Source organism: Xiphophorus couchianus, chromosome 1 (genome assembly GCF_001444195.1).
Source record: "Xiphophorus couchianus chromosome 1, X_couchianus-1.0, whole genome shotgun sequence".
Lineage (NCBI taxonomy): Eukaryota > Metazoa > Chordata > Actinopteri > Cyprinodontiformes > Poeciliidae > Xiphophorus > Xiphophorus couchianus.
In genome coordinates, this window is record NC_040228.1 from 22,434,328 (window position 1) to 22,458,244 (window position 23,917).

Consider the following 23,917-nt stretch of genomic DNA (forward strand, 5'->3'; position numbering starts at 1 on the left):
GAGCAGAGCAGATGCGTATACAGCAGCACGTCCTGGGAATAAAAATGAGTCAAGCTGGTGTGTGACACAGTGGAGATTACACTTGAAGTCCCATTTTTCTGCTGTTACCAGGTTTATATGTGGGATAATGTGTTTGTGGCTTGAAAGAAACGTATAACAGTTGTATGACACAAAATGCTGCTGGAAGCTTTGAGTGGATCATCTAAACCCACAGACAGATGTTCTATTTTCACTCCTCCCGCCCTGAAGGCTTAGTCACTCATTTTCTCTCCAAGATGACAACACGGTGGAGAATAAATGACTTTGACACTGCACTGGCTGAAACGCTGCCCAGCATTCCCGGACGTGGATCCCGCTACGTGCTGTAAACTGCATTTATTGCCCCTCATGTCCCCCTAGTGACACGCATGCATGGACCGGACCGGCTGGAGCGCAGTGACTGATGAGCTTTGTCAACATGGAGATCACATGGGACGCTAAGGAAGTACTCCCAAGTTGAAGTTACAGCGTGTTATTATTGAGACATGGTGGAGGTTTCTGTCCACCTCCGGTTCATCAGCTCCACACTGACTGCCTGCTAAGGGATGGCTGTATAATATTTCTGAATTTTTGAAAAAGTGCTGGCTGGATTTTATGCAATTCAAGGCTCACATTGTCAAATTTCACAGGAGGAACTCGAGGCTGCATTTTCTGCCAGATTCCTCCTCCAACTGTATTATAGGTGAGCTACAGATATAGGCACACTCACAAAAGACATGGATATTTTTTGCACAAGTTGCCACTTATGGAAAGTGCATATGTGCATGAAGTTCTGTGGTTCAAAACTATCCCCATCTGCTATTACTGGAGCGATAATTTCACCATCTAAACTCCAGTTTTGATTTGAGTAAAGACTTCCTAAAGTGTTTTCTGATTAAAGGAGAAGAAAGTAAGGCATTAAAGATCCAGAAATGTAACCAAATATCAATAAGGAAGACCTCTTTGAACTCAACACTTCCTCATAAATGGAAAACAATTATGAAGTATTTTCAATTTAAGCATGCTATTATAAAAACTCATCTTTACATTAGGTTTTGTTTTTTCTGACAAGGTTGGGACCATTCCTATGCTTGGAGATGATAATCTGAACAGATTCTCCATAGATGATCTAAGAATGGGCCACAATGTGTTAGACTGCATAAGGAACCATAATGTTATAGTCATGATAACCAATCATTAATATTACATATCTCATTTTGAGTCACTAAACATAGACAACTGAGAAAATTTTCAAATAAAATATTCCATTTTTGAATATTATACTAAAATGTTTTCAGAGGACATTAAATTCTTTCATCCTACAATTTTTTTTTTTAAGTTATGAACAAATAAATTGGACAATTAAACCACCGGTTATTTATGTACCAATCTGGAAATAGTAAAAGCAAAATTTATGGCTACTTCCAATTTTGTAGTTGGGAAGACACATTAATTTTTTTTAGAAACTTTCAGCAAGCTGATATTTTGATAGGCAAAGAAATAGATAATAATCTGGCCAGTTTTCATCTTTGCCGATCCTGTCTGGTAATCAGTTGGTCATTAACCAAGATATCACATTTTTTGGACATATTTATTCACAAAAATACCAACTTCATTATAGCAATCATTACTTTGGAAAGAAGACTGATAGCTGAGCATTTTCAGCATCACAGCTCCTAACAGTCTTGATAAGTCTTCATAGCGCTGCTATTATTTGCATTTCCCTCATTTCAAATAACATGCCTGCTGTTGTTTGCACATCCCTGTGGTTTGCACAATTTCTTCACTTCTTGTAAACAGGCTGCTGGGTTTTTTTTACGCACATTTACATATTTTACATTTTTAATAAAGCTGTACATTTCTTTTAAACAAAGTATGCTATTTTAAAATCAACTGCTCAGTATTATTTTTCATGCTATAAAACTGTTCTTACTGCACAACCTCTAGTGCTTATCTTGCCAAATTCAAAAGGTAAATTTTGAATGAAACTAATCATACTTCTTAAAGAGAAAAATACTCATCAGCAGATCAGAACAAAAACTAGAGAAAAAAGCTAATCTTTGATGGGAGACTTTCTATTGTTCTAATGTTATGAATGTGGACTTTTTATTGAGAGATCCTAAAATGTCAGCTAAATCTCAAATATTTTGAGATTGACTACTTAATTTGTTAGCAAAATTCATATTTAAAGTTAGATTATGGCAGGAGGATAGATACTGTATTTCGTATTTCTTCCACATGCAGCTGAATATGTCAGTGAAAATAGTTTAGGCACAGAAGACATTTAAAATATGCCAGATTTATTTTTTTCTGGATTTTTTTTTAAATATATGGATTTCAACTAAAAGCAGCCAAGTGAAGAAAAAAGTGATTTACACACAATGTAGCGTTCCCTCTTTAAGAGTAATCCAAGTGGGAGAATAACGTTCAAGTGATGCTTTTCAAGCTCAGAGCACCCCTGGACAAAGACAACATGTTAGGGACAACACAAGACGTGAGTCTGAAGCTGTTTGTGTGCTTGCTTTGCCTTCAGCCATGAAGCTGAATCTGGTCTCATTAACTGCTCAGACATAAATAAAATGACCAACAGTGTTGCAGTTGCCACAAGCTCTGCTACAGCCTTGACATTAGTCATTGTTTGCCTCAACCAACGTTTTCTGTGCTGAAATTTTATTCCTTTGACAACTTCTTCCCTCAAGCCTCCTTCTTGTGCAGAAGACTGTTCACGCCCGTGAGCACAGATGAGTGTGTGGCCGCGGCCTTTGTCACCATGTGTCTTTCTTTTTACCCCAGGCCTGTTTAGACTCTGCTCTGATGGCAGAACCAGCTTTCTCTGTGACCAAGACTTCCTCGACCGAATCATTATATCACTAAGCGAGCTTGCCTAATCACCAAAGCAGCTCAAGAGATTTATCAAATGTAAGACTTATCTTCTAAAGTGAGACATTTCCCAGGATTCCTTTAAATTTTGAAACCCAGTGACACATTATGTACATTATACAAAATTTCTAAGGGAGGGCAACACGCAGAAAAGCATAAGTGAACTAAGTCTCTGATTAGGACTTCAAGAAGTTCTATGCATCCCAAAATTTCATACTGACCTCCCTAAATCAGTTCCAAAACCTCCAGCCAGAAACGTGCAACAACTCTGGTAGCGGTTTCTGCATTTTATACGTTGCAAAACTCTTAGCTACAACCTCAAGATTTTGTAAAGCTTTCTTTTAATGTTTTGTTTGCATACAATAGACCAACATAAAATCATAAAATGGAAGGAAAAGAATACATGAATTTCAGAACCTTTTAAAAGTAAATGGACAATGGAAAATTTTAAGTACAATGCAAAGTATTAGTCTTTTTATGACAAGATTTTATAATAAATAGAACCATGTTTGGTAAAAAAAAAAAAAAAAAAAAACTTAAAATAATCAGTTTTTCTGGTTCCACTCTTTATAGGTATATGTTTGAGTCAAATGAACATTGTTCTTTTTATTCTATTAATTACTGACATGCCTCCCAAATTCCAAGCAAAGATTTAGTATTTATTTGCAGATAATGAGAAATGGTCAAAATAAAAGACGCAGTGCTTTCAGACCTCAAATAATGCAAAGAAAACAAGTTCATATTCATTTAGAAACAGCAATACTAATGTTTTAACTCAGGAAGAGTTCAGAAATCAATATTTGGTGGAATAACCAGGAAGGTTTTAATGAGGTTCAGTGCAGTGGCCTCTTGATTTTTTCCAGAGCTGTTTATCCAGACTTTTACTGAACAGATGACTTAGCTGCACCCAAATCGGCTTTTATTTAATTGCTTAAAATTAGCTAAATTTAGCAAGTGTTTTGAAATAAAGTGATTCAAATCCTGTTCTGTCCTATGACAGAAAAATTTGGAGCCCCCTGCTCTACCAGCTTTGCCTTTTTGCCAATCTTCTTTGCATAATAGATTTTCATGATTCCCTGTATTTAGATTTGTCCAAGTTCTGTCTGACCAGCTTCTCAAGGATCATCATGGTAACCGTTATTGATGTCAGATGTCCCAAACTTGGGATGTTGTTTTAAAACATTATTTTGCTTTAGATATCATCACACTCTACTAGTCTGCTGTAAATATATGCATGCCACACATGCAACATGGATAATTCTAACCTGCAGTAATTCTTATATCATGTCTGTAAATTACACACTTATGGTTGTAAATGGTATCCTGGGGATTGTTACTCCATTTCTCTCACTCCTGGCTGTCTGCAGCTTTGATTTTCATTTTAATTACACCACCACACTGTGGTGCTTTTTATAGATAAGAATATCAGTGCGTTTTAAAATGACCTTGTTGTAATCTTCACAACAGCCTCAGCTGCAGCTTAAGAATGGCTGTTAATGAGCAGATATGCTCCTCCTCCTCGCGCCCTTCGCTCTGCTTTCCACCGCTCCGACTGCTTGCACTTGAACTGCTTGCTCTGGTCATATGCAGGCACTACTCTCTGAATCCCAAATCCTGTCTCTCTAATCCACACAACACAGAGGAAAACAGCATATTAATTTCATCTTGTTTCTAGTCCTACAGCCAATTTGAGCAGCTTGGGACAGCTGCAGCTCAGATGGCCCGAGCTTACATCCCGCAGGATTTACGTGGGATTATTTCTGAGAAATCCCGTTTAATTTGACACCCCAGAGCTGTACTAAGTTGTAGCTGGAGCAGTTGTGATTTATGGTAATGCAACTGTAAATTCCCTGTGCTGCAATATGTTGCAGTAGGTCAAATTTTCAAAAAATATGGAACTGACCTTCAAATATGTTGGTTCCCACATGAATTTTGCATCCCTGTGAAATGATTATCGTTGTTAGGATCCCCGTTGGCTAAAATAATACATAAATTTTTCTGATTTGAATAAAGGATCAGGCGATTAGATCATTTGAGGTCACTGTCCTGTCATACATTCAGTACTTAAACAGATAAACAACACAGAGCTTTAGCTCAAATAGTGGATTGAATCAAGGCTGCAGGGAATTAACCTTAGCAGTTTAAAAATAGGTTAGTTATCCAGCAGACTATTAAAGTAATCGTGCTGCCATGGGTGCCAAGCAGCAGATTTAAAACTTAAACAAAGCTCCAACAAAGCCATTTTACCGCGGCCTCCTCTGCCTTTTCATTATCCAGAGTAGACTTAAGCCCGGCCTCTCAGAGCCTAACCCTCTGGGGCTATTACAGCTCTGGCAGGGCTTTTAACAAGCACCATTGGAGGATTCACCCTGCCAGCTACTAACCAATAGCTGCATTAATTCCCCACAGCCCAACTCCTGTTCTGAATTTATGGCTGGTTGATTTTAGTTTTGCACACACTGGGATGTGAATGTTTAAAACGCGTGACACAACAACACATGACTGCAGAGGTTAACACGTGCAGGCCTTTGGGTTCTTGGTCTTTTTTTCTTTTTTTTGCCTTAAACCAATACAGCGTCAAAGTAAATTTGACACAGAAAAAAATTTCCAGTTTTCAATAAACTCTCCCTACAGCGTATAATACAGAGCTGGTGTAGAAAGGCAGGGATGCACACATTTAAATTCAGAAATTTATTTATTTTTTTAAATCGGTTTTACTTTTGCTGGCATGAATATCTAAAGTAATCATACGCCTTCAAATGTTTCCAAATTTTCCAAGAGACAAAAATAGAAAATGCAAATTAGGGTATTTCCATGTGCTTATTTGAAGTGAAATGACCAGGCTACGCAGAGTGTAATGTCGTCGGATGATGATATTATGCATGTAATAACAGGAAGTAGAGGTTGTAAACTAGCATATAGACCACATATCTCAGAAAAATGGAGCGAGGTTCTCAGAAATGTGCTGCTGTCGGGCAAGTTGTAATTATTCTGTCATGTCAACTGGTTTTGCTGACGTTACATGAAAAATGCAATTCTAATTGATAGCTGATCAGTCATGTGAGGGAAGTGTTTGCTACATCCGAACTTATTCAGAAACTGTGTTTTCATCCCAAGAAAACACCTCATAAAAGCATAAAAACATTTTTTCGCAAAATTGAGTAAGTTATTTCCAACCTTGCCATTTCCATCAACCTTTTCTAATGCAACACTTCAAACTGTTTCTGGAAACAGAGCTATTGTAACAGAATCTCAGGTCTAGACTTTAACTGGACGAGGTTAAGACATGTACACGCTTTATTCTAAATGGGAGTTCTGGCTAAACGTTAAATGAGGCTCTCATGGTGAACAGTTTTAACTCCTTTTCAGTCTCAACACAATTTTCTCCAGAATATCACTCCATTTACCATTATTTATTCTTTGCTTCCACCTGATCAACTTCCCTTTGCCTGCTCAAGGAAAAGCCTGAGCTTAATGTTGCCACTATCATTGTGTTTAAGGTGATTTGTGACATTTTGTATGTTGGTCAAAATGTCTAATTCTCTTCTGATTAAACTTAGACGCTGTATGGCTTCTGGTAAATTTGGACTCCTAATGTCTTTTCTTTTAACAGCTGATTTCTTCTTGCCTCTCCTCTTTAGAGACCAGATTTATGTAATACATGATTAATAGCTGTCGAGTTAGCAAATTCTCCCACCTAAGCTACAAGTCTCTGTAACTCCTCCAATATTATCATGGGCTTGTTGGCTGCTTCTTTGATTAATGTCCTGCTTTACAGTCTGTTGGTTTAGATGGATGGCTCTATTTCACTTGGTTAGCAGTTGTGCCATCGTCTTTTCTTATTCAAATGATGGATTGAGCAAGGCTCCATGAGGCGTATTATTGTTTTATATTTTAACACTGCTTTGAGATTCTCCAGAACTTTATCTCTGGTCTGTCTGAGGTTGACTGTTCACAAATTGTCTAAGACAAAACTTTAAGTTCTGTGCAGAACAGCTGTATTTATACTGGAATTAAATTATACAGATGGGCTAATAATTCTGAAGTCAGCTGGTTTCGAGATATGCATTTTTTCATTCAAAATGAAAATCCTATTTCTGTTCCTTTCTGCAGCACTATGACATGCATTCTGTCATGCACAACTGCAGAGTTGGAGCTTTTTGCTATTATATGTTGGCAGCAACTGCAAAATGCAAGACAAGAATTCACTAGCGGAACAAGTCAGCGTCGGGCCAGGGCCAAGGCCAGGGCCCCATACCCAAATAATAAGTATCATGATAATTTTACTTTACAACATAGACATGCCTGCAACAGCGGATCTTACAAGATTCACCACCACAGAGCGCGACTATCTCATTCTGAAATCCATCTGACATGAAGTACAACAAACCAAGAGAACAACAGAAACATCAGGCTACTGGTCACTAATGATGAAACAACACAAATTCAAATCCGCTCAGAACCACTGATGGGTTCATTTAGACACTTTATCAATTTCAACTCAGAGCCTGGAGCAGCTAGCAACTGCTGAAGCTACGTTTATTGTTGACGCGTTGAACTGAGCACGCAGCAGGCGCCGCATGCGCAGCGTGTCGCAGAGCCTCGTGCTCCTCTGGATGTTTGTAATTTGGCGCGGACCGCGCACGCCGCCATTCACACAAACTGGACGATCTGGAAGATGCTCTTCCAGGCGGCTCCAATGTAAAGCTTAACTATAAACACCATACTGCTGTCTTGGCTCAAAAACGCGCCCCCCCAGGTCCCCCTGATGCTCCGCCCCTGTAGGAATTGACCTTTAATCGTTCCAATGATCTCCCAGTTCATCCAGCAGGGGAGACTCAAACAGGGGTGACAGGGAAGCAGCGACGCTCACGCCGGATGCTGTAAAAGCCTTTCACTTTCTGAAGCGCATGTTTGCTTTCTCTGACATGTACATCCCTGGAAGAGCTAAGCAGGTGCTTCGCACAGCTTCTGTAAACACAGAAGGAGCAGCACGGAAGCTGTCAGCTGCTCTTGCTTGTGAAGCAACATGAAACAGCCCATCTGGCTCACTGTCTTTTCCAGGATTTCACCACAGTACCTGTGACTTACCCAAAACATGACAAGCCCCATAGTAAAAGTCTGATCTACAGGTTTTATCTGGGTCAACTGGCTTGTGTCATCAGCTTAAAATGCTGATAAATGTATCAGGTTGCAGAGAGAAAATAGAGATAAAATAAACTTTCACTGCTTCATGTGTTCTGTCTTGAAGTGACTGAACATTTGGTTGTTAATTCCTCTCTACGGGGAGGTTCTCTGTGTTTCAGCCTCTGATGTTATAAACAATGCCTAAAACAAATATTTTTTCCAGTTATAGCTGCACTGTCAGAATGATTCAGCTTTATCCGTGTGTCTCTGGTATTTAACTGGACATGCAGTCGTATTGGCCATCTCTGCAGTTTGAAATCCAGGCACTAAAAAGAGAACCTACTTAGATTATCTGTGGCATAGAAACAGGAACATGAGAAATTTGTAATCACTGATCCATAGATGATGCATTAATACAATAATTCAACAGAATAAAAATTAATTTAGAGATTTTTTTACTCATTAATATTCTTACCTAAAAAAATGCTTTCTCTGTTTTGTTCAAAATGCCGGGCTAATCCAATGCAGAAGATGGTTTTCCATAGAGTCTTATTTATTTTGTGGAAGAAAAAAAACCCTCTATTTAACAAACCTGTTACAGGTTGGTTTGAAGGAATTTGGGTTCTGGCTTATTTTAAATTTTTATAATATTCTTGGTTACTCATCTTGTGGAATTATTTTACTCACTAAAATAATTTGCAGTGCTTATCATTTCAAGTGATTTTATGCATTAAGTTTCTGTCCTATTTCTAGGTAATGCTGTGTGGTGCTGGATTGGAGTTCAGTGAATATTCTGTAAAATTAATATTGAATCAGGCATATTATCTATTGATATTGATCACATGTTTATGACATATTATTATTGATATTTTGTCCAGCCTTTTTTCTGTAACATACATGGATGAACTATTTTCTGTAAATACCATTCTGGCATTGCCTTTCTACATTGTAGCATCCACAATTTGATCACCAGCTAAGCCAGCCTTATACACTTTTAAATATTATACACTTTTCAAACAATTACCCTATAACACAATATCTCACGCTTTGCTCTGCAAACACTGTTTGTTTTAACAGGGTTGTATTTGAGAATAACTCAGCTAATAATCATTGGCCATAGATAGAGCACTGAACTTTCAGTTTGAGATGGTAAGTTAATTATTATTGGAAAAGAAAAGATTGTGATGTGATGGCAAATAAAAAACATCAGTGTTATCACGGCTTTTGCAAAGAGATGATTAAACACAGCACAGATACGCAACTGCATAAGCAACTGATGTGGGTTTAAATTCATTGAACCAGTGAATATTAGAGCTTAAAGAAAAGTTTGAATTGGACCTCTTGTTATATTAAGAAACCAGCATGTTTTTTTGCATCTACATAGTTGCCAGGCAACTAGTCAAGGCTAGGGCTCCAAAACATGAGACAGGAAAACTGCGAGCAATTTCTTTTCTGAATTAAAAAAAAATAAATTTACTAAACAAAAGTTCCTGTTTTATGTTTGTTCAGATCCGTGTTGTGCAGTAGGGAAAGTTTGTTGCAGCAGACATCCAGTTAATTGCATCAACCAAGGAACTCCATCGCCCTAATATCACCCTAATGACCTGTTGTTAAATTATTGACTGTTTGTATCTACTAAGGTAGCGTTAAATCTCACACAAACATTTTTGCATTGTTGTTTTAAATACTTAAGTCACCGGTAAAAAAAAAAAAAAAAAAAAAAAACACACATGGAAGTAGCTATTAGTTTCTGCCACTTTAAGGACATATCAATGGCGTGCAGCCAGGTTCATTACTGGTTGGATATATGATTATGCAAAACCCAAAACAAAAAGCTAGTTTTCAATGTTGACCTTAATTGAAACATTTAGCTGTATTAAACCGTTCAATTCCATACAACACCGAGAAAATGAAAGGAGTATTTATTTATTTATTTTTGGCTAATCTCCATTTTTTTAAAATTAAAATAATTCATTTTTTTACAATCTTTATAGAATTCAACCAATAGTCATCTTTCATGTCTCCACACCATATTTCCTTAATTCTTGTTTTAATTTTTCTCCTCTCACCCTATATTTGTCACATTGAATTATTGTGTTCTTCTGTCTCCATGTTCATGCCCCACTGCGTGAAATCTACTGATAGACAAATTCATAAAGTTGTCAAAATTCTTTTAAATTAATTTTACTTTAATTTTCCCTGTGCTCCCCATAAATAAGATTTTGTTTGCTTGCTTGAGGCAGAAGAGAATAACACTTATTTTATCCACAGGAAGCACAGATGACATAACTTCCCAAGTGCAACAAGCTATTAGTATATTCTCACCAGACAGTGGGGATAGCGGATGGCCCATCTTAAGTGTTATTACTGAAAGCATGCACTTTGTACTTGTGGAAGCCTGGGAGAAGACGGATACATTTTCACCGGATGTCACAGCATTTTATTTTACTCTCATCTAGAAAATCTGGCAAACAAACAGGAACTTAAAAAATGAGCCACAGAAATCACTTAAAGCACTACAGCTCATTCTTGCAGTGAGTAATCGTAGTGGACTGTTGTGTAAAAAGTGCAGGACATGAGGGTAAAGGAGGGTGGATGGCTTGGAGAAACAATAAGAGGAAAGAGGTGATTACTGCTGGAGACTGTGGGAGCCAATAGCCAGCAGCTGTATATTCACCCTTAGAACAAGGAGCGAGAACAGATCGATATTTCTCTCGCCTCTCCCTCTGCTCATCACTGCAGGCTGCAGGGGAAGTGCACAGTTACAAGAAACATTTATTACAGGCCTGTTTGGTGGCTCTGTGGGACACAGACCAGCAGCTCTTGTGCTTCTGCTTGTTAGCAGGCCTGGCGGCAGAATTAACCAGAGCCATACTTCAGCGTCAGGCTTCGTAACGTGACCTCTCAGCGGGCCAACAATGAAGGTTTGACAAAGCAGCTGCTATTACATTGGCCCTGGGTAGATTACGACTGTGCCAAAGTTCATTTAGTGTGAGTTTAGAGTGTGTGTTTCTGTTTCTTAACTGTAAATGTTTTTTTGTCCTTCCTTTTTGGCTTAGACAAAGAGAATAAGTGCAATCAGAACTGATTTCACTTTTAAATTAGTCTATAAAGCCTTCATGTTATAAAAGTTTATTCACAGCTTTTGTGCGTTCATGTGTTTCACTCTTCTAATTTTGAAAAATCTACCTGATTTCCCAACTTTGCTCACCTTTTATTGACTTTGGCATTAAATTAATTCAGTGCACTGTAAGGTCAAACACAATTTCATGGTTTTTGATCACAAAGATCATTATTACTGATGTGATCGATTTTTGCAGCTCGTTCATGAATATATTTTATTTTCAGGCAGAAGAGTCTGGTGCGCACGGACGTATAACACTTACTCACCATGTGACGATGCAGTTTAGTGGGAACTAGAGTGCATTAAAAAAAATTTACAAAGTCTCAGACATCTTCCAACAGTGAGCATTAGGTGTGGTCCCAGGTCTGGAACACAATCAAGGCGGTGTGCAGTGCTGTATCAAGGCATGATTGAATGGAAGTAGTTTTCTGCTCATATTGCTGGGGCACACAATAAACTGAGCTGTAAAGATGTCTCAGACAAGACATAGTAGCTTTTCCCATGTGTTCCCTTTATGCAGTAATGGTAACAGGTGAATTTGTTGCAGTGCGGTCAGTTTTCTACTTGAGAATTTTGTGATGTTAATGTATTTAAGAGAGAAAAAATATCTGTTAATTTGTCTTACTTTGTTGTTTTTGTTGATGTAGTCACACTGAGTTAACTGCTGCCTTTATTACTTTTTGCTTGTCTCTTACCTTTGTGTAACTGTGGTGTAGGGGTGTTTTTGTCTCTTGGTATTTAAAGCAACTCCAGTCAATATTTTTGCATACTAATCTGAATGATTATGGTTAATGTGAATGAGCCACTGGTAGTAATGAAGCCGCAGAGAATCATTACCCCTCTCTGCAGCTCCCTTCAGATCAAACTCACTGCTCATAATTTTGTGTTGTTGTTTTCCTCTGCAGTACGCAGCTGTTTACAGTACAAAAAAAAAGTACTCTGAGCCTGCTTTGCATTACATACTCGGCATCAAACACACAGTTAGCGACCAGCTGGTCTCCATGGTGGAGCGTTTAGTGGCTAGATATTCCCCTCAGGAATTATTTGACATTAAATAGACATAAAAAGAGGGAGATTATTGCACTTAAATGCGTTAGCTGGCCAGAAGCTCCTCTATATGCACAAAAAGCCTTTTGCAAAAAAGAAACAAAAGATAGCAACTTAATTGCCAGTCATTTGTCAGTGTCATTTTTACAGGATTATTTTTGTTTTCCCAAATGGTCAGGAATTACTTTCAGTACATCCTGCAGACCGGAAAACGCAGTTCATTAGCATAAGGGGTTCATTTAGTGTATCTAAACTTTGCATCCAGAGTAACCAGGTTTTATGCCTGAGCAGGAACCAGATTTTAGTGCAGTTGTTATAACCTCTCTGTGTCTCAGCTGACAGATTTCCACTGATGTCCTGCTTGTCTTTATGAGTTTTAAACAGTCATCAAAAAGAAACTGAATTTTAAATTTTGGACCTTGTTAAAACGTTGCCTAAATGCAGTAAGGGAACAGGCAGTGGATGTCATATACTTTACTGTAGAAGTCTTTTTTATCCTTCTGATAAGTGTGTGGATGATTTTCTTTTCCACTTTTGTGTATTCCTTTACCTTTTTTGACAATGGCTGAACAATACAAAAAGCAAAGTAAATGACACAAAGATGTACAAATGACATTTAAACATGGGAAAATATATTAAATATTTTAAATATTTTAACTTTACTACACATATAGATATATTCTGTTTCTTTTGCAAACATCATACATCAAATTGGATATAATAATTGTCACAGAAAAACCCCAGCCTCTATTTTGATTGTAAATTTCCAGTGTGTCCCTATCACTTTGGGATTATTACATAACTTAATACCTGAAAGAACTGTAAAATCTCAGCCATTTTAGCCACAAATGCAACTAATATGTCGCTTTCAGAGCACATGTGGGAATACACACACGATTATGCTTGTCAAAGCGACTCCTGTGATTCTATGAATCCACAAACCTCCATGGATACTTGCTGTATTTGCTAACATTACCTGCACCCACCCTGTAATTATGCATTAGCCTGCTGGCCTCCATCACACACGTAGACATAGATGCACTGAACCTTTGATGGAATGACATGAACTGTGAACGTTATTCCTTTTTCATCTTTGCCCCTGCGATGCTCAACACTTGTCAGAGTTTCATTTGTGCGGGAGATGGGTGGGTGAGCAGCTTAACACATCGACGTGTGTGTCGGTGTGTGTTGGTGTGTCATTGTGTAGGTGTGTGTCAGTTTGTCAGCAGTGGTGCCTACAGGATGCGAACATGTTGGGCTGCAGTCAGCCTGGGTGGATGAATTGCGGCAGGCTGTGCCGTCGTAAAGCGCTGGTGTATTTGTCAGCACTCTGCTGTGAGCGACCAGGAGCACTGACTCAGATAAGTGGCTGCTCTCACACTTTAGATTGTATGGGAGGTCAGAGAGCTGCAAGAAGTGGCAAAGCAACACGCTGGAATGAAAATGTGTGCAGTTAACATTCCACGTTCAGCTCCCAGGCAAGATTTCATGCTTGCTGTGGGAGAGGGCTCTCACCATTGACTGATTGGTGAGTCATTCCACTCAGATACAGACAGCATCTGTTAGGCTGAATTTAATCCAGCATGAATTTCTGCTGCGTGAAATGTAAGTTTTCATAACCTTGGTGTAATTTGCCTTCTGCTCAAAGTCAGCTTTGACAATGTGCCAACCGGTTGTAGAGACTCACCTTAAAGTATCAGTTTTTCACTCACGTTTGTACCTGGTTTTCATTCAGTGCTAGTTCTGGTCATTTTGGTAAAGTATTGCCAACTCCTCTACCTTGAGCATCATTATGCTTAATACGGTAACAGAAATAAAATAATTTGGGAACCTACTGGTAATTACTGGTAATCCTTGTTAAATATATGTGAAACATTACTCGCATGATCTAATTTTGAAAAGTCAGCTTCAGTTCTCTCTCTAACAGTGAGCTTTACCCTCCTACTCACTGTGCATGGTGCCAAGACCAACGCGGGTCTTCGTATATCACATTTTCAGTTGGTTTAAATGTTTCGATCAGGACTCTCATTGTAAATATGGAGACATTTGGTCAAGTAGCTAATTATGTAGCAATTTCATAACTTATTAAAATCAATATACATCTTATTTTGAAAGGAATGCTCTCTTGTTTTTCTTACTTTGAAGAATCCATTAATAAAATATCTACGTTTGGGTCACATATTTATGTCTGAGGGAAAAGGGGAGTCATGTAAAGATCTTAGATACTCATGTCAAGTTAAATCCATAAGAAATATCACTAATTAGACCAGAAAGAGTGTGAAAAGTTTGGCTTTCTGTAATATGGAAATTGAAGGCATGTTGGCAGGCAGGCCTCTCCAAAAACCCTCCATCATTTCCTGAAGCTTCCTACATATTTTGTGCTTCTTGTTATTGAAAATAGCTATAGATCTTCCTCCTTCAGTAGCAACTTATACTCAGAGTAATATTGCTGTCCGTATAACCTGATAACGTTCATCTGTGTTGTGTTCAATGATTGAAAACAGATTGACTTTTTTTGTGATCATATGGAGCGATTATGAAGCAGGGCAAGTCGCGTGTAAAATCATATGATTCAAGTTCTGGCCTGTTTGTCAGTGTCTCTCTAATTTTAGGGTTTTTACCTCCTTTTTTAACCATAGATGCCACTAAAAATATGAGGGTAATGTGTGGTGACAGAAAATAATTCAGGATTTAGATAAATTACTCAATTCAGCCAGAAAACAGTGCATACTTTTCCCAGTTGATGTAATAATTAAAGCAGAATAATTGTTTTATCCTGTATCTAAGTTCTCCTTTTGGTATTAAAGGTAAGAATCAAAATACCGCAAACGCTGCAGTAAGTGGTTTTAGGAGGCTGGCTAAAACACAAAATAAGATTTGTGGAAATGAGAGTCCAACTCTCTGGAACAAATAGCAGATCTTAAATATTAATCTCATTTACATGTATGAGTCATAAAAAAAGTTCTGTACATTGTCAGTGTTATACGTCAAAGCTCTACATCACCATGATGTTTAATAAAGAGATTGTGGCTGTCTGGTTGGACCAATTCATACCATAAAAAGAGAAAGCTGTGCTGTTTGCTGAGAATAATAACTCTGGTTTTTCTCTTATGTGATTCGTGGCAGAATAAAGCAGATTGTGACTGAAACTAAAGAAGTTTAATTTAAGTTTTAAGTATACATCACTCGGGTGACAAGAAAGAAATGGTGCACCGGATTGGTTTAAACATTTATTACAACTATATTTAACGTACATTTGTGATTTTTATGTAATGTGAGATCTTTGTGAGGTCTAATTTTTCCATAAGAACCTTTTTCTTTATTAAAACATGAATGCGCAGTACAGGAAGAGGTCTTAATAAAATTATTAGAGAAAGAGAAGCTGATTTTTTACAATAAAAAGAACAATAAATGTTTAATTCTAGATATACAAATGAAGTTCTGAGGTTGTCAGTATAAAATGAGCTTCATGAGCAAATTCATTATTTTGTAGAATGGGCTATGGCCCATTCTACAAAATGGCCCATTCTACAAAATAGAATAGAATAGGTTGCATGGGACTTCCAAGTCCCATGCTATGGGATTTGGAAGGTTGGCCTGCAGAAATGGGGGCAATAATAATGCATGTCTCTTTTTTATTTAAAGTTCATGAAAAGCTTAAAATTAAACAACTGCCTTGATTTTAACATTAGCTCTTGAAGTTTCATAAGTTCAACAGAACAGCCTATGACTTCCATAACATTATACAAGTTACATAAACCCATCATTGCTTTATCTGAGGAAGTCCATATTTACTACCATAAAAATATAGCTGAAGATCTAATTTTTGTGGTAATTTGGAAGAAACCTTTGGTTACAGTAAATAGTAGGTGGACTGAAAGCTTGTATTTTAAAACTGAAACGGTTAGGCCAAACTTGTTACATTTGAAAATGTTTTAACATAAAATAAATTTTAAAAAATAAATGAAATTCTTTGAGACATTTTAAAAAGGGATACTTAATTTGTTAATCAAAGTAAAATATTTTAAAACACCAGATAAAAGATGCATTTTATTAAACATGTTAAATTAAAACCCAGCTGAAACACAAGATCATTGAATAGACATATTTAAAGAACATCTATTTGTTCTTTTTCTCTGCACCCATTTATTTTAGTGCTGTATTATTTATTAATATGGATTTCCTAAATGTTAGTGTTTTTAGCTGAAATATAAATGGGGTTTTTTTTCTTAAACGATTTTTGTGTAACTTCTACTATTGCCCCATCTGCTGGTTAGTTTTATTAAAACAACTCACTGCACTATTGATGAAACTTTATTAAGAGGAGACAGGCTTTGTAATGCTGTAAAAAGCCCCGTGCTGCAGAGATTATAAATTACTTCTTTAGTTTTTTACCCTATTTAATTTTCTGAAAATTAAACACTTCTAATTGGATTCTCACTCATTTAAGCTTTAGGAGTAAAAGTCTTTTCTGCAGTTCAAAGATTGTAAACAAGTGGCTCTTTAACTGTTGTTCATGCATAATTAATTAGAAAAATAACACAAGTTTTGCTAATTTAGCTCAGTACAAGTGTAATACTAAACAATCATTTTCAGTTCATTTAATCATTTCTTTTTGCTTTCCATTTTTCCTAATGCAGGTGAAGCCCATCATTGGACCCAGACTGATTGGAGACATGTTTTGAGCTCGACATCTTGGCCACCATGAAAGGATTAGGAGCCAGCCGCAGTCGCCACCTGTCTGACTCATGTGAACCAGCAGGGTGTGCTCAGAAGCCTCTGTGCCCCCTGACGTCTGATCCTCACAGCTCCTTTCTGTTGAGTCCTACAATAAACCACTATGGCACTTTGGACCCACATCTCCATCACTACACTCCCACCAGCCCCACCTCTTTGACCCCTGACTGTCTGCTGCCTTTCAGCCAGGTTCCCAATAGCAGCACCTTCCCTCGTCTGCATTTTACCCCCCACTCTGACCAGCTCGACTGTTCCCAGAGCTGTATCCCTGGCGGGGTAGTAGGGCAAGGGGGCAGGGCCGCTGCTCTGTCCACCTCATTGTCAATGGGTATGGGACTGGGTCTGGGTTTGACTGGTGCTCCCATGATCACCAGTGGATCTGCCACCATATCCTCTGCAGCAGCAGCTAAGATGAACCGATTGCCCTCAAGTCTTTTGGATCAGCTTGAGAGGCACCTGCCCCTGCAGCGAGATGGCTTCAGCACTCTACAGTTTCACAGAGGACGAATGTCTAAGCAGCGCAGTGAGAGCCCCGGTCGGATCCGCCACATCATGCACTCTGTGCAGAAATTGTTCGCCAAATCCCAGTCTTTAGAGAACTCGGGGCTGAAAGGCAGCCTAAATTCAACAGGAGGTGGCGAGGAAGGTGGCAGACCAAGCCGCAGGAGTAAGAGTAAAGACAGGGCTAAGACTGAGGGATCAAAACAGAGACCTAGACCTAATACACTAGGCCTTTGGGGCTCAGATGACGCTCTGGACACTGACACTACCAAAGCTGGCACTATCGCTGTAGGTTACCGCAACCCACTGAGTATGATGACTCTTGGCAGAGCGGTGTCAGATAGCCAGACTGCTCTCAGACATATTCCACAGGGCTATAACACAATTTCTGCACATTCTCTTAAAACCTCAAAAAGCAGCAGCGACCTCAAGTTCCTGGCATGCCCTGCGATGCAGGTCGGAGCCAAGGAAGAGGAGCCAAGAAACAGGGGGAGCAAGGATGACATGTCGGTGAAAAGGGGCACTTGGTCCACGCTCACTCTGAACCAGGCCAGGCAAGTGTTGCAGAAAGGCTCTGCTACTGTCAACAGGACTCTGCTTAAGACAAAGTCATGTCACCAGGACCTGGCACAACAGTTTCTACAGGTAGGAGTTTTCCAACTTACAGAGAAATTTTACACCCTACTCCCTAACCCTGTCCATGTTTTGTCCAGTTACAACTACAAACCTCAATTCTCTAGTAAGTTTATTGTTCATAATGTTTTGTTAAAATTTTTAAAACAATTTGCAGATTTCAGCTACATATCCTTTATAGGTAACATTTATTCACTTGCAGAAAATTGGAGATGAATGTCCACTCTTTATTTTCACTATCAGGAAAATAAAGAGTCACTTTATCACACTTAGCTAAAATGAGGAAAACATGAAAGTATTTGTTATACAGGTTCCTCTGGAGGACTGGACCGGAAATTTGGGTCATGGAAGAACCAAGGGAACGGAGATCCCATGTAGGAGGATGCGCAGCGGCAGCTATGTTAAAGCAATGGGAGACCCAGAAGACAGTGAGGAATCTGAGGGAAGCCCCAAACCTTCTCCGAAATCAGCAGCACGTCGCCAGAGCTACCTGAAGGCCACCCAGTCATCCCTGAGTGAACAGCAGCCACCACCACCACCTCACAAGTGAGCAACTTTAAATAAGTCACACTGAAATTCTGGCTTTGGCTACCATGCTTATCGTTTTCCTTTAGTCTATGTTTTTTCTTTAAACATAATTTACCAGTAAATTATTTTTGTTAACGTTGTTTCCTCAAAGATAAACAGCAGGTGGCAGCATCCCTTCACTAACAACCATCCCATTGTACAACCGCGGCGTTTATTAAAGCGAGTTACAGAGGCTGTGAATGAAGGTGGAGCTGCGATTTAATTAGAGCATATGGGAACAGACATATAGCATCGTTCTGTAAATGGTGTGCTCTACTCCTACACCCACATGGACAGGTCTCGCTGCTACGCTCTCATGCGGGAGGATTTTCTGTGGTCTCCTCTGCAGAGTGCATGCTCTATGCAGCATCTGAGGTCAGTGTGATCCACAGGCAGGCAGTGTGGCGTTCCTTTCACCCTCACCTGCCCTCCCTCTACTACCCACCACCTGTTTTTTGCCCTCACTTGCCTAATATTTTTTCCTTAGTGCCTCAGTATAGGGCCAAAAGTGCCACAGTGCAATAAATAAGCACAAGCATGCATACATAAATATTGAAACTTAATCTGGTAAAACATGCGTCTATTTATTTAAAAAGATATACAAACAAGCTTTTTGAGTTGTATATATATATATATATATATATATATATATATATATATATACCTACATGTTCCTTGACACAATCATCCAGTATAAACTGATTACCTTAATGTTTATTAAATACATATTTTTAAAAAGAAATATTACATAAGATGAACATAAATTGAAAAAACTATTACCTAAATGTATAATAAGCATGAATGAAAAAACAAACCTATGTTCATTACTTTACTACTAATTTATTATATTAACTGTAAAAAAATATTTTCAAATATATATTTATAATTTGAAACAATAATTTGAAAATATAATAAATAGAAAATCTACATTTAAATAATTCTTATGCATTTCATTTATCTATTTTGTTTAGGTGGGGTTTATTTTAGTGTTGTCTATGTTTTTTAAACGTCTTTATTTTTTGTTTTATTGTGGCATTTTTGGCCCTTGATGTACCAGTACCATCTTTCACCTTGTAGGTACCCTGAAGCTCATGTTTGCACTTGACTTTTAAACTTGCTTCCTCAAGACCTTGATGTAAAAACATGGAAATTAGCTTCATGCAAATCCCTTCAGCATGTGCTGTTGCTTAGTGCACACATTGCCACTAACAGCACCAACCAGCCTTGTAAGCCAGAACAGAGGAAATTGATTTCCAAGCCAATGAAAAAGACTACGGTATTTAACAAACTTTTTTGACAGCTTATAAATTGCTGTTTCCTCTGTGCTGCTTTTTACATGCTAATACATACGGTATCACCATCCACACATTTCAGCAGTATTTAATCTTTCAACACCACAGGGAATTTTTTTAAGATTCTGATTTAATATATCCCCAGAAAATCATCAATTAAACACAACCTACACTTATTCCACTCTCAAACTCACGAGAGTCTAATCATCAAATTCCCGACCCACAGCTCCCTGCCGTCCCTCAAAGAGCTGCCTACTAATCGGAGCCTTGATAACTTGGACTGCCTGGTTAGCCCTGTGGAGGCTCCTCCTCGCTACAGGAACAGTGATTTCAGCCAATGCTCCGGCACACTGGGCAGAGGCTTGGGCACTCAGGTAGGTCTACAATATGAATAAATGTGTTGCACTCTCTTTTATTTGCGATTATTATTTCTTTCCTTACTACCTACTTAACAGGTAAAAGGTCTGTGTGTAATTATTTTAACATTGCCAAATCTACATAAATTCACATTTCAACCAGCTGTGTAAAATTAGGGCTGACATATACAATCGCTTGCAAAATTATTCACACCCATAGAATGTAGTGGACAGGGATGGGCTGGTATTAGTATCTGGTACTAACATTGTTGTAATGGCAGACATCCAATATGTACCTGTATTGTATATATTACATATATTTTCTTTAGATCACTGAAAACTGCATTTCTGTTTCAGTTAAATATCCCACCATCCTCCACAGTCCTCTGTCCCAAAACACATACTCAAACAGCAACAAAATAAAAGTAAATGACTTCTTAATATCAGACAGATACCAATTGATTAATATACCAATATTAATGTTAATGCCAATATATTGTGCATTCCTAGTGGTAGAAAACTAACAAAGCACATCCCTCTGAAAACACTATCCCGTGAGACATGGTGTTGACACCAATCTGTGGAGTCACTGGTGAGACATGGCATATTGGTTGGAGATTATGGAAAAATCAACAATGGTAAAACTTGTTGTAGAACTTGTTAGTGGCTGCAAACGTATGAGACTGGTTAAAGGTTCACTTTTCAGAAGGGCAGCAACACCAAACATACAGCCATAGCTACAACACAATGGTTGAGATCATAGCATATTCATGTGTCACAATGGTCCAGTCCAAGTATAGGTTGAAATCAAATTGAGAATATGTGACAACAGTTGAACATGAATGTTGGTAGACTGTCCATACATCTTAACCATAGCAATTTTGCAAAGAAAAACTGTTGCAAAAGAAGTGTATCAGCAACGGCAACATAAGGTGATTCTACAAAGTGTTGACTTAGGAGGGTGGGTGGAAATACAAGCCACACTTTTCAGATTCAAAATGTAAAACCTCAAGTCATATATCTTTCACTTAAAATGTTTGCAATACTTTATTTTGTTCTAGTGCATAAAATATAAATACTATACAAGATTGTAGTGTGACAAAATGTACCAACATTCAAGATATATGATTATTGTTTCAGTTAGATACTAGTATTCAAACACCCAATAGTTTTTGAATATGCCCAATAATAAAAGTGCTCAAAGAACATTTGCAGATTGTTAAAATATATTACCTGGATAACTGGAAAACTTCATCCAGAATTTGACTTGAATGCTGAACCACCTAATATGATCAGTTGAAGCAAAAATAGAACTGCAGAGAAGCAAAGATGTCGCTATATTTGGACATATTTTGCATAAACTAGGCAATGATTGAAAGAATCAGGTTATCCTGAGATTAAGGTAAAGTCAGTCATACTATGTTATTTTTTTATATACATCTGAATAAATGTGAAGTCAAATGTTATTAGGGATTTCATTATCCCCCCTCCAAAAAAATCCTACAAGTTATTTATTTATGTTACTGAAATTCTTTGCATAGACAAAAGAATATTTTTAAAGCCTTAGCATAGCTCCAGATATCTCAACTTGTTCTCACAATGAAAGAAAAGCTATTTTTAGGAGAACATGAAATGAAATCATTTTATTTCATCTTTAACCTTACCAACAACAAAATGACTATTTCTCTATAAGAGAGAGTATTTAAAGTGAAGTTCTATTAAAAGGTGATAAGCAGATGTCTTTCCTCACACAGATAAATCTCATCATGTCATTTATTTTGCACACCTCCTGTAGGTGCCAATGCATCAACATTTATCTTTCTGTGTAAAACATACCGAGAACAGAACATGTAAAGCATTTCTGGTCCGAGTAGCTCACTGTTATAAAAGTAAGACAGCGTAAAAATCAACAATACAGTGTTTACCAAAATCATTATGATTATTTTTGTATCTTTACAATGCTTTACTTTTTTTATATATAAAACTGCTACTTTGCCTGGAAATCCTTAACTTGTTTCATTCTCAGTATACATTTGACATAGGAAGGTAATCGATGCAGCATCACTTTCTACCTTCATTTCCTTTGGAAATAATACTCAAAATCTCTGCAAATAACCATCCAATCCAAATGTGAGGACAGTTTAAGGGATAAAATAAAATTAATTCCATTCACACTAAATAGTAATTTGGAAATAGAAGTTATTTTACGAAGAAGAAGCCTTCCTTGGTCTTGGCACCCTTAAGGCTAGCTATTAGCTTCAGGCACAGCTAACTACTAAATAAACATACTAAGAGAATTATTTACTGCCACCAAGATATTAACTGATTATAACCTTTTAACAAAGCCTCTTTTTAAAAAGTCTGCACTATCCTGTTATGTTTTAAATCTGTGATAGTTTAAATGACATAATGCAGACTACAGCAAGATTACCCTAAATACTAATGGTTAGAAATAGGAAATACTACGTAATTTTATAATATTTTCCTTCTCCTTCGGTTTTATTTTAAACTCAGATTTATTTTTTGTCCTCAGTGTAGGTGACTCAAGTCATACACTCAGAATCACTCATTTATTTCACCTACATACAATTATATCTAGCACAAATAGTGAACTTTAAAAAAAAATATTAAGATTTTTCTACAAAATGATTTGTAGATTATGCTTCACCTATGTAAAAACCTTTTTTCAGCGACTTATCTTTATGTTAGTTCGGGACCCCCCAGTCCCATTCCCACCCCCATGTGAGCATAAATCTGCCTATGTATGGTTGTTAGCTTGCCCTCTGCCCTCAGTGCGTCAGCCTGCACACGTTCTTTCAGGTATTCGCTCAGGGCTGTGGACACTCGTTACCATACTGTGAGGGGGAATCAAAGGCAGTCGAGGCTCTGGATCTGCCTGCTCCCACGTGCTTCCGTTCTCGCAGTCACAGTTACCTGCGGGCAATCCAGGCGGGCTGTTCCCAGGATGAAGACACAACTTCAGTGGACTCAGAGACACCACCGCCCACCGCTGTAGGCTACAGCTACAGCTCCAACACAAGTGAGTACCACTTGGAGGAGGATCTTTAAGTGCAGTAGTCCTGCGTTAAGAAAAAAACAGTCTTCTTGTGCGTGATCCCATTTGGCAATTTACACAGTAATTACGTACACGCACAATGCAAATTATTTGCATTGTTAATAAAGGATGAAAAAATAAATTTGTGTTAAGCTGCATGATAGAATGAGGGTTCAACTTCCTTAAATAATAAAGCTTACAGTAAAAGAATGTAAAAAGCTGCAATGTATCTGAAGTCAATATTAGTTTTCTGCATTCTCCTAAACAAAAGTTGTGGAAGCTCTCAGTTATGAGATCTGTCTATTTATATATATTTCTGTACAACACCATCTGAGTGGTACCTCACAGCTGACATATAAGATCACGATTGAATCATCATGGCCCTTTACCAAGGCTAACTAATACAGCACCTTCTGAAAGTCTACTAGCCTTATGAAAGTCTACTTGTTGACGTCAGTTAAGAATTACACCAACTGGGAGCAGCAGTGTTTGCAGATGACAACTTCACCCAATGAATCACATCAAGCTGTATGCCAAGAATGAGCATTACATCGACAAACTGGCTCACCTAACAACGACA

At 37.9% G+C, this 23,917-nt stretch overlaps 1 protein-coding gene across 3 annotated transcripts in view; it reads left to right on the forward strand.

The window, feature by feature from the left end:
* dlgap4a (discs, large (Drosophila) homolog-associated protein 4a) overlaps positions 1–23,917 on the forward strand; it is a 98,601-nt gene that overhangs the window by 57,758 nt on the left and 16,926 nt on the right. For 2 of the 3 annotated variants that reach the window (XM_028019036.1, XM_028019029.1), the window contains 5 exons: positions 16,837–18,079; positions 18,378–18,613; positions 18,932–19,009; positions 20,153–20,300; positions 23,103–23,322. In XM_028019036.1, coding sequence (XP_027874837.1) covers positions 16,901–18,079; positions 18,378–18,613; positions 18,932–19,009; positions 20,153–20,300; positions 23,103–23,322 — 1,861 coding nt within the window. In that variant the 5' untranslated portion in view covers positions 16,837–16,900. The remainder of the gene's footprint in view (positions 1–16,836; positions 18,080–18,377; positions 18,614–18,931; positions 19,010–20,152; positions 20,301–23,102; positions 23,323–23,917) is intronic. The other variant, XM_028019044.1, reaches the window with a different exon arrangement.